Genomic DNA, 15,106 nt, shown 5'->3' on the forward strand with positions numbered 1-15,106 from the left:
TTACGTTGAATTAAGAATGCATATTTATAGATGGTGTTGGTAAGTTTTTTAAAATTCATCAAGCCCTGCCTTTAACCATAATTTTTTTTTTACAAAATTTTCTATTTACAAAATATATAAAATCATGTATGGTTTAATGGCATAATTTTAGACATTTTATAGATAAATGAATATTTTTTTACTATTATCTACTATGGCTTGAATTAGGCAGGGTTTAATTGAATTTTAAAAACTCAAAACTAACTGTTAAAGACAATCTACATAATATCTACACAATATTATTGTAGTCTTAGTCAAATGAAAACAAATACGTTTGACTGACAAAGTTTAGTGTTCACTATTTATGTCGGATCTTAAAAGCCTACCTCCACCCTTCGCTAGTGGTACCTACACATTCAATAATGGCCAGTTACTAACCCCTGCGCATCTATTCTATACACAAGACTGCTGTCGGCGGCTATCGTGGATAGTTTTTCATTTTTTGTATCAAAGTATTAGCACTTATTGTAACAATTACAATAAGTTAGTTGTAATTGTTACAATAAGTGTTGTGTTTTAACAGCACCTCTCTTGGCTGTGTTAAATTTTAGAGCGAGATAGACAGTTTTTACTGTTTAGATGGCTAACTTATTGTAATTGTTACAATAAGTGTTAATACTTTGATACAAAAAATGAAAAACTACCCTCGATAGCTGCAGATAGCGGCCTATGGCAGTCTGTGTATAGAATAGATACGCTGACGTAAATGTTAATTAAATTATTACATTTACTGTGATTTCATTGTATAACTACAAAAAATATAAAACACTATTATGACAAAAACTTACGTTTGCTATAAAGTGGAACCCCGATCTACCGTTCTCGCATAAATCGTTTTCCCGCGTGGATCGTTTATTTTTGAAAGTCCCACCAAACACCCATAAGAACAATGTTAAATAATCCCGCATTAACCGTTCCCCGATCTATCGTCTAAATATTATGGTCCCGTCACGATTGACCGTTTTTGTTGAATATTTTTCATTTCGCTTTAGTAGAATTATTTATGATAGGTACATACTATTACAGACCTTTCAGTCGGGTCGCTTTGTTTGCACAGGTCGGACGAAGCTCAGGCTTGCCTCACATCTCGATTTTTTATAAGTCGCAACTAAAATACCCCCCCATGAGGAAAACTAGAACTCTAGCTGAGAAACTGAAAGTAATTCAAGATGTCAAAAAAATCCAGGAGAAAAAAAGTTTAATTCTTTTAAATTGTAGGTATATCCCGCAATTATCGTTTTTTTCTAGAGTCCCTTGAAAATCGTAGAATCGGGGATTCACTGTATGAAAAAATATATGATACCTAATAATATGTGATACCCAATTCTTAAAGTTAAAATCATATAACTACTGATGGTTAATATTCATATTAAAACGTCATGTAAACCCATTTTAAATGACGTTCACTACACAATCTTACGGCGGTCGATGTTTTTATTACTTTTGTAATATTTCTGAGTAGTCAAAGTGCCGAGGATTGGACAAATACATGTGCATTGGTGACTAGTGTATAAACACACGGCGTCTGAAAAAATCTATGATGTGCACAGAACAGCTAATTGAAGATTTTCCGTTCAGAATTAGATTTAAGACTAATTTTATCTTTTTCAGATGTCAATCAACGTCAGGAAGATAGCTGAATTTGGCCTACCGTACATGTGTATTTTGTTAACCCTTACTGACTTAAGGCCATGCATTAGTTGAGGCACGGTCTAAAAAGATCGTTGCTAGGCGATGCGCGGACTGCGGGTCGCGGGTGCAAATGACACCTGTCAAACGAAATATTATTTTTCATATAAATCCAACATACGTTCATTTTATGTTCTGTTTATTGTTCTATTAGTAACAATAATAATATATTCATTGACATGTTTTCTTTTTAAAGTAAATGGGTAACGTTTTTAGTCATCTTTACACGATTTTAGAATTAATTGACCCGTCGCCATCACGCAGCAAAGTGACGTGCTTCTGGCTCGAGATTCTCTCAGTGAATGGCAGCGAGTCCAAAATTTCGTCGCGCCTACAGTTGGAAATTATTTGGCGTTTCACTGATGCGTCACCTTAATATCATCAGCCGGATGCGTCCGAAAAACTATACATATGCAGATGGCCATATCATCGTTCACCATGACCTGTCGTATCAGAAACTGATGGTCGTATAGTATTGAGATCAAATTCATGTCTAAAAAAACACGTAATAAAAACCATCAGAAAACAAGGGAAAGACAGAAAAAATTAGGTAAGTAAGTAAATTACAAATATGTACAATCATATCGTCTAATTTATGTAAAATTCTGGTCAGTGTTCGTAAGGATAAGTTGATCTAACATATGATAATAATGACAACGTTATTATCAAATATTTGATACCAATCAATATCAAATTAATGTTCCTATTGACTCTAATACAATAATTGGAACATTACTGTTTGTATGTATCTTAATGCTCCACGAACGTGAGATTTTTTGATCTCAATTCTATACGGCCTTCTCTTTCCAGTATAACAGCTCACGGTGAACTGTGATCCGACGAAATGTAATACGCACAACTTATATGTAACCGCATCACCCATGTAGAGGTTCCCTGAGATGTCCCAAGGGTTGGTTCTGGCAAGCGAAAACAGTTGTGATTCACTAATCCTATGTCTTCCTTTCAACATGAAGTATGAATTTCTGATGAAAACAACCACCAAAGCATACGAATTTATCATTCTGATCATGCATCAGCGCCTTGAATTAATATCTTCTGGAATTATTATTTCCTGTGACACCCTAGGGAATATTTCGCGGCGCCCCAGCGCACACTTTGAATACCACTATCTCGGATAATTAAATTTAAACTCTATCGGCACCGATGAAACCAGCGTAGGTTATAACTACCACAGTCATATTATACCTTTCTTTACCAATTAGATTTGCACCATTTTGGTTTCTGAAGAAACATTGCCTACTAGAGGTGCATCTTAATAATAGTGGTTCCAGGGTATGTTTCCAATTTCGTGCCTCCGCAGTTTATGCTTCTTCAAGTACTTGGAGTCGATGAAGGCCTGATTGCAGATGGTGCAGACGTAGGGGCGCTCACCGGTGTGCGTCCGTAGATGGACTACGAGGTTTCCTTTGAGCGCGAAGAATTTCATGCAGACAGAGCAGCCAAAGCGCTTCTCCTGGGTGTGCGTGAGCTGGTGCGTGGTGAGGTGCGTCTTGGTCTTGAAGGCTAGGGAGCAACTACTGCACTTATAGGGGCGCTCGTTAGTGTGTACGCGCTCGTGCATGAGCAGCATGGCGTGGCTGGCACAGCCCTTACCGCAGGTGCCACATGAGAACCGCTTCAGTTGCTTGCTCTTAGTCTGGCGATGCGTGTAAGAGTGCGCGTACATGGCCTTGCGTGTTGGCAGCACCTCCCCACACTCGGAGCACAGTAGTTCTGTCTGCTGCGACCCGTGGACATACTCTACATGGCTGCGCAGTGACGCGGCCGTTGCATAATCCTTGCCGCATGCGTCACAAGTGTGGCGCCCGCCCTCCGTGTCTGTGTCCCTCCCGGCAGACCCGTCACACCACTCCTTCCGATGCGCCGCGAGGACCTCCTCCGACTCAAACTCCTTGAGGCAATCAATGCACCTGAAGCTGGGGCGATCACCGTGGGTGGCGCGGTGGTTCTGCATGGCGATCTTCTGGTTGAAACGTTTGGGGCAGATACCGCATTCGTAGTGCTTGACACCCGCATGAATGAGCTGGTGACGTTTCAGGTTGTTCTCACTGGCAAAGGACTTGCCGCACAGGTCACACGTTGGCCGGAAGCGGTTGTGGTTGATCTTAATGTGTGAGGCGAGTGCGTTGCGGCGAACTGTCTGCTCGCAAAACGGGCACGACAACTGTGAGTCGGAGTTCTCGTGCAGCAAAGTGTGTCCCGCCAGGATCTCTTTGGACTCGAATCCTTTATTGCATGCATAGCATGTGTGTACATCATGCGAGGCGCGGTGCTTTTCATAATCGGTAAAGTCCATGAATGCGTTTCCACAGAAGCAGAGGAAGCTACCATCCTCCTGCTGGTAAACAGTGATGGCCTCGTCCTCATCGCCATCATAGTCAATGACGAACTCGGCAGTGTCACAGTTCAGCTGCTGTAGGGGGTCATCTCCATTGCCCACCACCACCTCCTCCTGGGCGTAGGCCACCCCGTCTTCTGTGACAACTGCGCCCGCGTCGCTCCCAACTGTACCGCTCTCATCCTCGTACTCGATCACGCTTCCATCGACAATTTCGGCATCGGTCAGCACCTGAATGAAGTTTATCTTGTCTGCATCTGGCGGAACGTCCGGGAAAGGCGCCATAACAGCCGGATCATTCTCCACGAACACACTCTCAGGGGTGACCTCGACGGCATGGATCTTCGTCGACGCCCGTTCCCGCTTCCTGGGAGAGTCTACAGCAGGTGTGGGCGGCTCCCGGATCTGCAGGAATGCCTCAGTGCCAGAAAACGGCTGATCCACGTCGTAGGTGTCATAGATTTCTTCGTCGTCCAGCAGTTGCTCTTTTTTAACGGTGACTCGATTGCTCAAATCATCAACATTGTCATCCTCCATTTTGATGGCTTTGACAGTTTTCGATCCATCTTTCTCTTCGATAACCACAACGTAGTAGTCATCCTCGTCCGACAGATCTTCGAGTTTGACGATGGTATTCAAAGGCAAAACTGACGCGGGTGAAGCGCTCCCACTGCTTTTTTTCTTCGATGTCAGGCCGTAGCCATCGTCGGCGTCAAATGATCTCTTCTTTTTTTTGGCTCTAAAAGTCGCCAACCTGAGTTTAAGCTCCGCTTCGACTTGCAAACATTTCTTTTTGAATTGATGAGCATAATTTAAGGTGTCCAAACAGTCCAAGCAGAGATATTCTGGAAGACCATCTCCTTCTGAAACCTAAAATTGAAAGAAAATCATCAATCATTAAGGTGAAGCCTTTGGCTCAATTTACGATGAAATGTGACTTCAACGCCATCTAAATGCGTCTTACCATGAATTTCTAAAAATGATTACTAAAAACTTTCGTCGATCGTAACCAGATGGCAATAAAATCTAAAATAAAATATTGAGTGTCGCCACATATTAAAAATCATAAGCTTGATAAAAATGCATTTAAATTTATTATATACTAGCTGAAGTACCCGGCTTCGCACAGGGTCGCTTCGTGGTTATATTTATCTTAGATATTTGAAAAATAATAAGAGGTAATTATTTTTTTAATATTAAAATATCTGTGTAATACAATATGGCAATATGAAAATAATTCTAATAGGAGTAAAGGTCAAACATAAGAACACTAAATTAAAATCGAATCCAAAATATTAAAACGTTATTAATGTTATTAATATGTAGTAAAAAAAAAATCAAAATTGGATGGAACAAACAAACAACAAACTTTGTATTTTATATAATAATAATTTAGAAACCTTTGCAGGTGTGCGCACACCAACTGACAAAAGTTTCATCGCAATCGGATGATTGGTATAGGAACGCATACGAATAGTAGAAGAAGATGATTTTCTAATTCAGAAATCTTCGTGGGCATGCACATGACAACTCACCAAAGTTTCATTGCAGTCGAATTAATGGAATAAGAACACATACGAATAGAAGAAGAAGAAGATGGTTGTACTAATTCAAAAACCTTTGCGGGCGTGCGCACAACAACTGGTCAAAATTTCATCACAATCGGATGAATGGCATAAGAACGCATACAAATAGAAGAAGAAAAAGATGATCGTACTAATTCAGAAACCTTTGCGGCCAAGGGCACAACACTTGATAGAAATGTCATTGCAATCGGATGAATGGTATAGGAACGCATACGAATAGAAGTAGAAGATGATTTTCTAATTCAGAAATCTTCGTGGGCATGCGCACGACAACTCACCAAAGTTTCATTGCAATCGGATGAATGGTGTAAGTACGCATTCGAATAGAAGAAGAAGATGATGGTTGTACTAATTCAGAAACCTTTGCAGGCGTGCGCACGACAACTCACCAAAGTTTCATTGCAATCGGATGAATGGTATAGGAACGCATACGAATAGAAGAAGAAGAAGATGGTTGTACTAATTCAGAAACCTTCGCGGGCTTGCGCACAACAACTGGTCAAAATTTCATCGCAGTTGGATGAATGGTATAAGTACGCATAGAATAGAAGAAGATAGAATAGAAGAAAAAGAAAATGGTTGTATCAATTTAGATTGCGGGCGTAAACACAACACTTGATCAAATTTTCATTGCAATCGGATGAATGGTATAGGAACGCATACAAATAGAAGAAGAAGAAGATGGTTGTACTAATTCAGAACCTTTCGCGGGCGTGCTCACAACAATTTTTCAAGATTTCATCGCAATCGGATGAATGGTATAAGAACGCATACAAATAGAAGAAGATAGAATAGAAGAAAAAGAAAATAGTTGTATCAATTCAGAAACCTTTGCGGCGTGAGCACAACACTTGATCAAAATTTAATTGCAATCGGATGAATGGTATAGGAACGCATACGAATAGAAGAAGATAGAATAGAAGAAGAAGATGGTTGTACTAATTCAGAAACCTTTGCGGGCTTGCGCACAACAACTGGTCAAAATTTCATCGCAGTTGGATGAATGGTATAAGAACGCATACGAATAGAAGAAGATAGAATAGAAGAAAAAGAAAATGGTTGTATCAATTCAGATTGTGGGCGTAAACACAACACTTGATCAAATTTTCATTGCAATCGGATGAATGGTATAGGAACGCATACGAATAGAAGAAGAAGAAGATGGTTGTACTAATTCAGAACCTTTCGCGGGCGTGCTCACAACAATTGTTCAAGATTTCATCGCAATCGGATGAATGGTATAAGAACGCATACAAATAGAAGAAGATAGAATAGAAGAAAAAGAAAATAGTTGTATCAATTCAGAAACCTTTGCGGCGTGAGCACAACACTTGATCAAAATTTCATTGCAATCGGATGAATGGTATAGGAACGCATACGAATAGAAGAAGATGTAATAGAAGAAGAAGATGGTTGTACTAATTCAGAAACCTTCGCGGGTGTTGGCACAATTACTGACGAAAATTTCATTGCAATTGGATGAATGGTATAAGGACCATACGAATAAAAGAAGATAGAATGAAGAAGAAGAAGAAGATGGTTGTAAAATTCAGAAACCTCGCGGGTGTTGGCACAATTACTGACGAAAATTTTATTGCAATCGGATGAATGGAATTAGAACGCATACGAATAGAAGAAGAAGAAGAAGATGGTTGTACGAATTCAAAAACCATTGCGGGTGTTACCACAACAACTGACGAAGTTTCATTGCAATCGGATGAATGGTATAGGGACCATACGAATAAAAGAAGATAGAATGAAGAAAAAGAAGAAGAAGAAGATGGTTGTACTATTTCAGAAACCTTTGCGGGTGTTAACACAACAACTGACGAAGGTTTCATCGCAATCGGATGAATGGTATAGGAACCATACGAATAAAAGAAGATAGAATGAAGAAGAAGAAGAAGATGATAATTTTTCTAATTCAGAAACCTTAATGGGTGTGCATACAACCATTTACCAAAATTTTATTGCAATCGGATGAATGGTATAGGAACCATACGAATAAAAGAAAATTGAATGAAGAAGAAGAAGATGATGATGATTTTTTTAATTCAGAAACCTTCATGGGTGTGCATATAACCACTTACCAAAATTTCATCGCAATCGGATGAATAGTATAGGAACGCATACGGGACAGACACACAGACAGACAGACATACAGACAGACAGACATTCATTTTTATATATTAGTATAGCCTATACTCTTCCCGCAAGTGCAAGCAATAAGTTTACACAGTTTTATTGCAATCGGATGAACGGTGTGGCTGCGCATTCAATACGAACAAACAAACACACAAATATTAATTTTTATATATTAGATTTACCTACCTATGTAAAAATATTTACAATTAATATTTACCCCATAAAATATTTACAATTCTGACTACATGTCATCAATAGACATTATTTGATTTGATTTAAAGTGTTTATGATTTTTTCATTTTGTTTACCGTAGTTTTTTATACTGGCAATAAAGAGTAAGCTGTCCAGTCAATGAACCAGATTTTTTTACGTTGTCAATACTAATATAAATATTTTTCTACAGTAAAGTTTATTTATAGTAGTAAATGAACATTTAAGTTCAAATGTTTATAACATTGAGTTTAATCTTGAACAATTGACAATTACATCGAATTTCTAGAGGTGGAATAAAAAAAGGATATTAAATGAATAGCAAAACAAATGCCATTCGAAATATTATTAAACAAAATAAGGAATATACAGTCGTACTTGGTTATTACGAGGAAGGTTGGACCGGCTGAATTTGCTCGTTATAAGCGGTACTCGTTATATCAGAGAATAGGTATTTTTATTGTCGGCGAAAACAACAATTAGACACTTAACTAGTGTCATAAACGTAATCTGTCCCCGGCGGCATCTTGTCCGATCGGATTTTATTGCTTATGGTCGAAATGTTTTTAAACGATCAACACATTAACAGTATTTTAGCTCGGTATATCCGATAAGTTTCTCGTTATAACAGTGAAAAAAATGTAAGGAGAAAATCATATACCAAATGTCAACGGTTGTTTCCTCATTACATCCGAGATCTCGCTATGTCCGAGATTGTAATAACCGAGTTCGACTGTAGTTATAATAATTATGACATAGTCGATATATAGACATCCCAATTCGTTTCGTTTCAACCATGTCCGATCCTAATGGGATCATATGGGCCTCCAGAGAGTAGAAGGTTTGTATTAACTAACTATATCCGAGATAAACATAAAGTAAGACACGCAACGAATTGAATAAAAAAGAAGTTGGAAGTAAGAAAAAACGTAAATAAACATGGGAACAAATCTCGATAAGCAAAACCCAAGGACAAAATAAGTGACAAATTTAAAAAAAAATTGTAAAACATAAGAAAAAAATTTAGAATTTGAGCACTGATTACATAATATTCTAAGATAAAGACAGAACGTTATTTCTTTGAAAAAATCTATTGTCGATTTTAACGAAAATGCAAGATAAAATAAAAGATAGTTATATTTATTTTACCTATGTTATGTAAGTGAAATGGATTTGGAGATATAAAAAGAAACCTTTTTGGCCCAGTGGTTTCTAGGTGTGGACTTTTGTAATTCCCTGAAGATCTCGAATAAATAATTAAAAATTATCAACACCTATACCATATTCCTAGGTATCTACTATGATTGAAAAGTAGATCTTAATTTTTTTGTATTTATGATTGCTTCGTAAAAAAATCAATATTTACGGCTTTATGATGTGGCAGATAAATGAGCAACTAAATAGTGATCCAAATATTATGAAAAGTCCAACTATCAAAGCATCACGGCATAAAATTAGTAATACTACGGTTATACACAATTTATTGTACCTACCTATTGTTATAATTTTCTTAGTTAATTTAATCGTTGTTTTAATTTAATTTAGTTGAATTCAAATTCATCTCTTATATGTTCATTCACTGAATTGTTTACCCTAGCGTAGCCCTAGCATAGCGTATATCTTTACTATATTTAGCATACTAAATTATCAACCTCCACTTTTTGGACGACAGACAGTTATAATAGGCATGTAGATAATAATTTTAAGGCCGTAGACAGGAATGAACGCTCGATGGCCTAAATATAGTACAATAGTATGTATGTAATTAAAGTTAGGGTACAAGTCGGTTATCCTGGATACAGCGGCAAACACATTTTGAAAATAACCGATATACTAGATTATTTGTTAGGATTACCTAACGGTGGCCGCGCGGCATAAGCGTTGGACTATCATGCCGTGGGTCCCAGGTTCGAATCCTGGGTCTGGCAAGTACACATATTGTTTTTCAATTTGTGTGTGAGTCAGGGTATGGACCTAATAGGTTGTGCAAGTGGCTGACATCCATTTCTCGTAAAAACAAATTCTGTTAATACAAACCTCTACTCTGTGGAGGCCCATATGATCCTATTAGGATCGGACATGGTCAAAGAAAAAGAACCTAACCTAATCTAACCTAAACTAACCCAAACTAACAAATAATCCAGTATATCGGCTATTTTCAAAATGTATTTGCCGCTGTATCCAGGATAAACATATAGAACAAAAGTTAGTTAAGTGGAAGTTTGTCGAGGCTGTTTTGATCGGGTTAATTAAATTTGTCTTTGAATAATATTGAGACTAGAAATTTTAACAATTCTTATTATTTTTAACCTTGTATATTGTTCATAATTTTCGCGACTACCACGTGAATAGACGTTTTTTTTTTACTTATAACATTTTAAACACTTAATACTTAATATATAAATTGTACAGTCACTAGACAAAGATTAAATTTGATGTGTGTCAGAAGTATCTTAGGCATTTTCGCTCGTATGCTTTCTTTATATTATTTTGAAACTATATTTATTTTAAAATCGCTTTATAAAAGGTAGGTACGTCAAAACAGTAATAAATATCTGAAATAATTACACAACACTATTTCAAAAAGTGGAGGTTGATATATGGTCGTCCATTGTGACATGCTCCAATATCGCAAACAGAAAATATTATTGACAGAGCGCAGACCTATTGACAGAGCGTACCTGACGAACCTTTATTTTCAATGTATGTGTGTTTAATCTATGTAGGTATTGTTTCAAAAATGGTTCGATTTATTTCCGCGTTAGCAGCACATGTCGATCAAGTCTTGTCAAATATTCATTTTATTTACAATCGATTCGTTAATATACAAAAATACAAGATTAAATTTAAATAACTGGCCTAAAAAATAATAAATAATATTTTTAAAAGAAACGCTAAACGTTTTTCGCGATTAATTGCGTCTAATCCGAGATATTTCGATTTTAATTGCATGCTTTCTAACCTCTAAATCGATGTTTTTTAAATTTGAAAAAAAGGATATAAGGATATAATAAATTCCAATTTCCGCTTAGCGTTTCCTTAGGTAATAGATTTACGTACATTTTTATCGTAATTTTGATAATAAATCTTATGTCATTCATTCTTACCACCCGATAGAAATGTACCGAATTTGACACGTATTTTTGGTATATAGAACTCCACGATACTTCTTAATTTTTTATTTTATTTTTCTCATTACTTTTGAAAATATATTTACCGATTAATAAACTTTTCTAGCTATTTTTCGATAACAATTTTACCTAGAGACATCACCTTAACTCATGAGTTATCTAAAAAGCCTAAAATTAACATATTTTCGACATGCCAGTCAACTAAAAGAGGCTCATAATTCATATTTTATGTTGAAATCAAAATACGTATGTTAGGCATATTTATGTAGTGTATGTAAGTACAGTACTCTCTCAGTATTCCGCCGCTCAATTACCCGACAACTACTATAATCTGCCGTTATTTTTACTAGTTTAATTACAAAATCAAGCTCTATAATTCGCCGGTATTCATATGTAAAATTCAATAGTCCGCCGCGTGCCTATATCAGCTATCCGCTGTCGTATTTAATGTACCTGAGGCATGGAACGACCTCCCGGGACGAGCAATAATTTAATCGTGAAAAAAGCTGTGGTCCTCCATGAATCAAGATGATGAAAACTGGGTACAGGAAGACTAAGTTCCATTAGAAGAATTGATTCAGAGAGGGACTGAAAACTCAGAGCTTAACGCGAAATGTTTTAGAAGAATGGATAATAGAAAGTTCTGAGGGTATGCGCCATTTCCGACTGAAGACGAGCTCGTAAATACATCGAGAGGCTTGGATTCTGAGAATAAAGTCAATAATTGCCAACCGACCGCAGCTCATACAGTCAAATCAGAAGATGCACTAGCTGGACACGTTACCATTAAATGGGCAGAGGAAAATAATGCAACCGTCAACACATCCATCATGTTGCATAAATTATGAGATGACACAATCTTCCAACAGTATTCAGAAAAAAACAAACACTGAACAAGTGGTTGTGTTAAGTGATTTACTGTTTAAGGCTATACTTCAGCTGGGACACGGTCTAAAACGATTGTGACTACGCGACGCGAAGATTGTACAAACGACACGTGCAGAACAAAACATAATTTGTCATAAAAATGCAACATGCGTCCATTTAATGTTATGTTTATTGTTCTATTAGTAATAATAATAATATATTCATTGACATGTTTTCTTTTTCAAGTAAATGATAAAATGGTAAACGTTTTTTAGTCATCTTTACACAACTTGAGAATTAATTCCCCCGTCACCATCACAAAACAAATTGACTTGTTCACAGCTCGACTATCGCTCTCCGATTGCCAGCGAGTCCGAAATTTCATCGCACCTATAGTTGAAAATTATTTGCCGTTTCACTGAAGTATGCTCTTAATATGTATGTAGTAATAAACTTAGTTTATAATTGATATGTATAATTTAATACACCATTGAATTTTTTAATCATAAAAAAAACCGTAAGTTGCTAGTACAAATTACTCAATAAAAACCTATTACGAAATACCCGTCTTAATTTTTACAATATTTTGTATTTATGCACTATTATAATCCGCCGTTTTCACTAATTGGACACTTGTCTGGTTTTTGGGGTGGCGGAATACTGAGAGAGTACTGTAATACAATTAAAGGCTGTATTTCATTCCCACAGCATAACGTGTATAAGTGGGAATTAAATCGCTCTCCTTAACGTGAGTATGGAGAAATTCATACCACTAAGAATATTATTGAGACCTGCGCCAAATATGCTTTTCCTGTAGGACTCTCTGCCATCCATGCTGATAAAAACACACTGGCATAGATTGAGGTTTTACCGGTGCCTCTGTAGTGCTGATAACATGATTTAGTGTAACTGTGACGGTGCTTTTGTTAACTCATATCTCATTGCCGTCGCCGACACCCTGCCGCCATATGGGTAAATGAATGAATGAATTACAAATAATTTAAATTCAACACATTAAAGGATTGACAGAAGCGATTAATATAATAATGGCAGCCAATATTAGTTTTTAAACATAAAAACTAACCAAAACCTTACTTCTAATTTACCGTAAGTTGTGCTAGGTTTTGGTTTGTATTTAAGTTTCAAAAGACCACTACTCTAAAAACTAAACAGTATTAATCAAAACATGCGTAACGCGATCGAGCATTGCTGCATTTGTTTCTAGTATAGTTGCAGTGGTCGAATGGTATTTTTTATTATTTATGAAATACAATTAAGTACATATTAATAATATTTAATTGTCTTGCATTACACATATAAATTTATCTGATTTTGATGTCTACAATTATTATGGTACGGGCTTACAAATAAACGAGGCAAAAACTAAATACATGCCTGTCTATGTCACACCACGAGAAGGCACACTAAAGTTAGATATTGGTGCATACAAGTTTCATATACCTCAGTTCTCTTGTAACTCGACATAATGATATTACAGAAGAAATCAACAAGAGAATCATGTCTGCGAATAAATGCTACTTTGGCCTGTTAAGACATTTTAAGTGCCGCATACTATCTCGCCGAACTAAAAGCACTCTTTACAAGACACTTGTAAAGCCAGTGGTCACCTGAGCATCGGAAACCTGGACATTAACTCTGCGACATGAAAGAGCTCTGAACATTTTTGAAAGAAAAATTTTCCGCCGTATATATGGCCGTATAATGCTGAGCACTACGGGCTGTACGAAGATTGCAAGACTTCCCAAAATTGGGAGACTGCGATGGCTAGGTCATGTGCACCGTATGAATGACAATGAACTGGCAAAGAGAGTGATGTCCAGCAACCCAATAGGGCAGGGCGTAGAAGAAGAGGCAGGAAAAAGATTCGCTGGTAGGATGGAGCTGCCAGTGACTGCCGTATTCTGGGGGTACCAAATTGGAAAGCGGCCACACTGGATAGGGACAGGTGGAGGGAGCTGTTGGAGTAGGCCAAGACCCACACCGGGTTGTCGCGCCCTTGATGATGATAATTATTATGTACTTAAATATGTGAATTTCGTGTCATTTTTCAAGATTTTTTTATACCTATGTATTCACTTGTATTTTAACCAAATCTTCCTATTTGCTAGAAAGGTTGGGTCAGTACTGAAGTTCGTGGAATCCAAAACCTACTACGGCGCTTATTTTTTAAATATAAAGGAACAATATTAGATTTGACCGTGCTTATTAGGCTCAAAAAATAGTGTCATAAAATCAAAACTTGTACAGGAACTCGATAAAAACTTTTACAGTAAATTAACAATTTGTTTCTATTTGTATATAATAATATACTGGTCGTCGACGGTGGGAAAAAATGATGGTTTAAAATAATTATAACACGGTAATATTTAAATGATTATAAATGTTGTCAATGCCGGTTGAAAGCTGACTTCTGTTGCGATATTTCTGGGGAAGATCGTTGGCCTTTTCATTCATGTAAAAGATAAAAGAACTATTATTCACAATATTAACCAATAACGTGTAATACTAACCATTATTGTGGTCATCTCATGATATTTGGCGCGGATATTGCTATTGTCGTCGTATATACGGACGAGAGGCGTCTTGCCCATGCATCCCCGGCACAATTTTGACCATTCGGCCATTTCTATATTAGTTGACATGATATAATCGAATTAATCAAAACAACTTAAAATACCGCTAAAAACATCATTTGACAGATAAGTGGCAAAGAGTAATTTGAGTTCCTCAACGCCAAAGAGAAGATTATCTACGGCAGCTATTCCATAAAGCAGAACACGCCACAATGCACAAAATACGTTCGTTCAAAGACAAAAGAATGCTGGCGTTGGCTACTTGGCTATGACGCTATCTAGCGGTTGAGTGTGGCATACTAAAAATAGACAAAGAGTGTGCAACACACAGAAAAATTACGATGTAAAAATTAAAATGTACGACTATCCATTCCTTGCAGATATTTTTTTTTATTACGCAATAAAAACTATAGTATCAGTCAAATTAGTGAAAAAATGTAAGTTGCAAGTAATTCGCTTGATTTATTCAAATACAAGTAGTGGTAA

General features: G+C 36.8%; 1 protein-coding gene across 1 annotated transcript; it reads right to left on the bottom strand.

The window, feature by feature from the left end:
* Positions 1–1,019: 1,019 nt before the first annotated feature.
* LOC147077975 (uncharacterized) lies at positions 1,020–14,859 on the bottom strand. Its single transcript, XM_085961054.1, has 3 exons — positions 14,558–14,859; positions 2,100–4,957; positions 1,020–1,721 (listed from the first exon to the last, which is right to left on the bottom strand). Exons 1-2 carry the CDS (start codon positions 14,687–14,689, stop codon positions 3,002–3,004), a joined length of 2,088 nt encoding a protein of 695 aa, XP_085817180.1. The 5' UTR covers positions 14,690–14,859; the 3' UTR covers positions 1,020–1,721; positions 2,100–3,001.
* Positions 14,860–15,106: the final 247 nt, after the last annotated feature.

This window comes from Rhyacophila brunnea, unplaced genomic scaffold, assembly GCF_057557595.1.
Source record: "Rhyacophila brunnea isolate RB1 unplaced genomic scaffold, BYU_Rbru_1.0 scaffold_12, whole genome shotgun sequence".
Classification (NCBI taxonomy): domain Eukaryota; kingdom Metazoa; phylum Arthropoda; class Insecta; order Trichoptera; family Rhyacophilidae; genus Rhyacophila; species Rhyacophila brunnea.

Coding starts and splice junctions, on each gene's coding strand:
- LOC147077975 (XM_085961054.1), bottom strand. CDS start 14,689: ATGTCAACTAATATAGAAATGGCCGAATGGTCAAAATTGTGCCGGGGA. Junction 4,958..14,557: donor ATGAGATGACCACAATAATG/GTTAGTATTACA, acceptor TTTCAATTTTAG/GTTTCAGAAGGAGATGGTCT.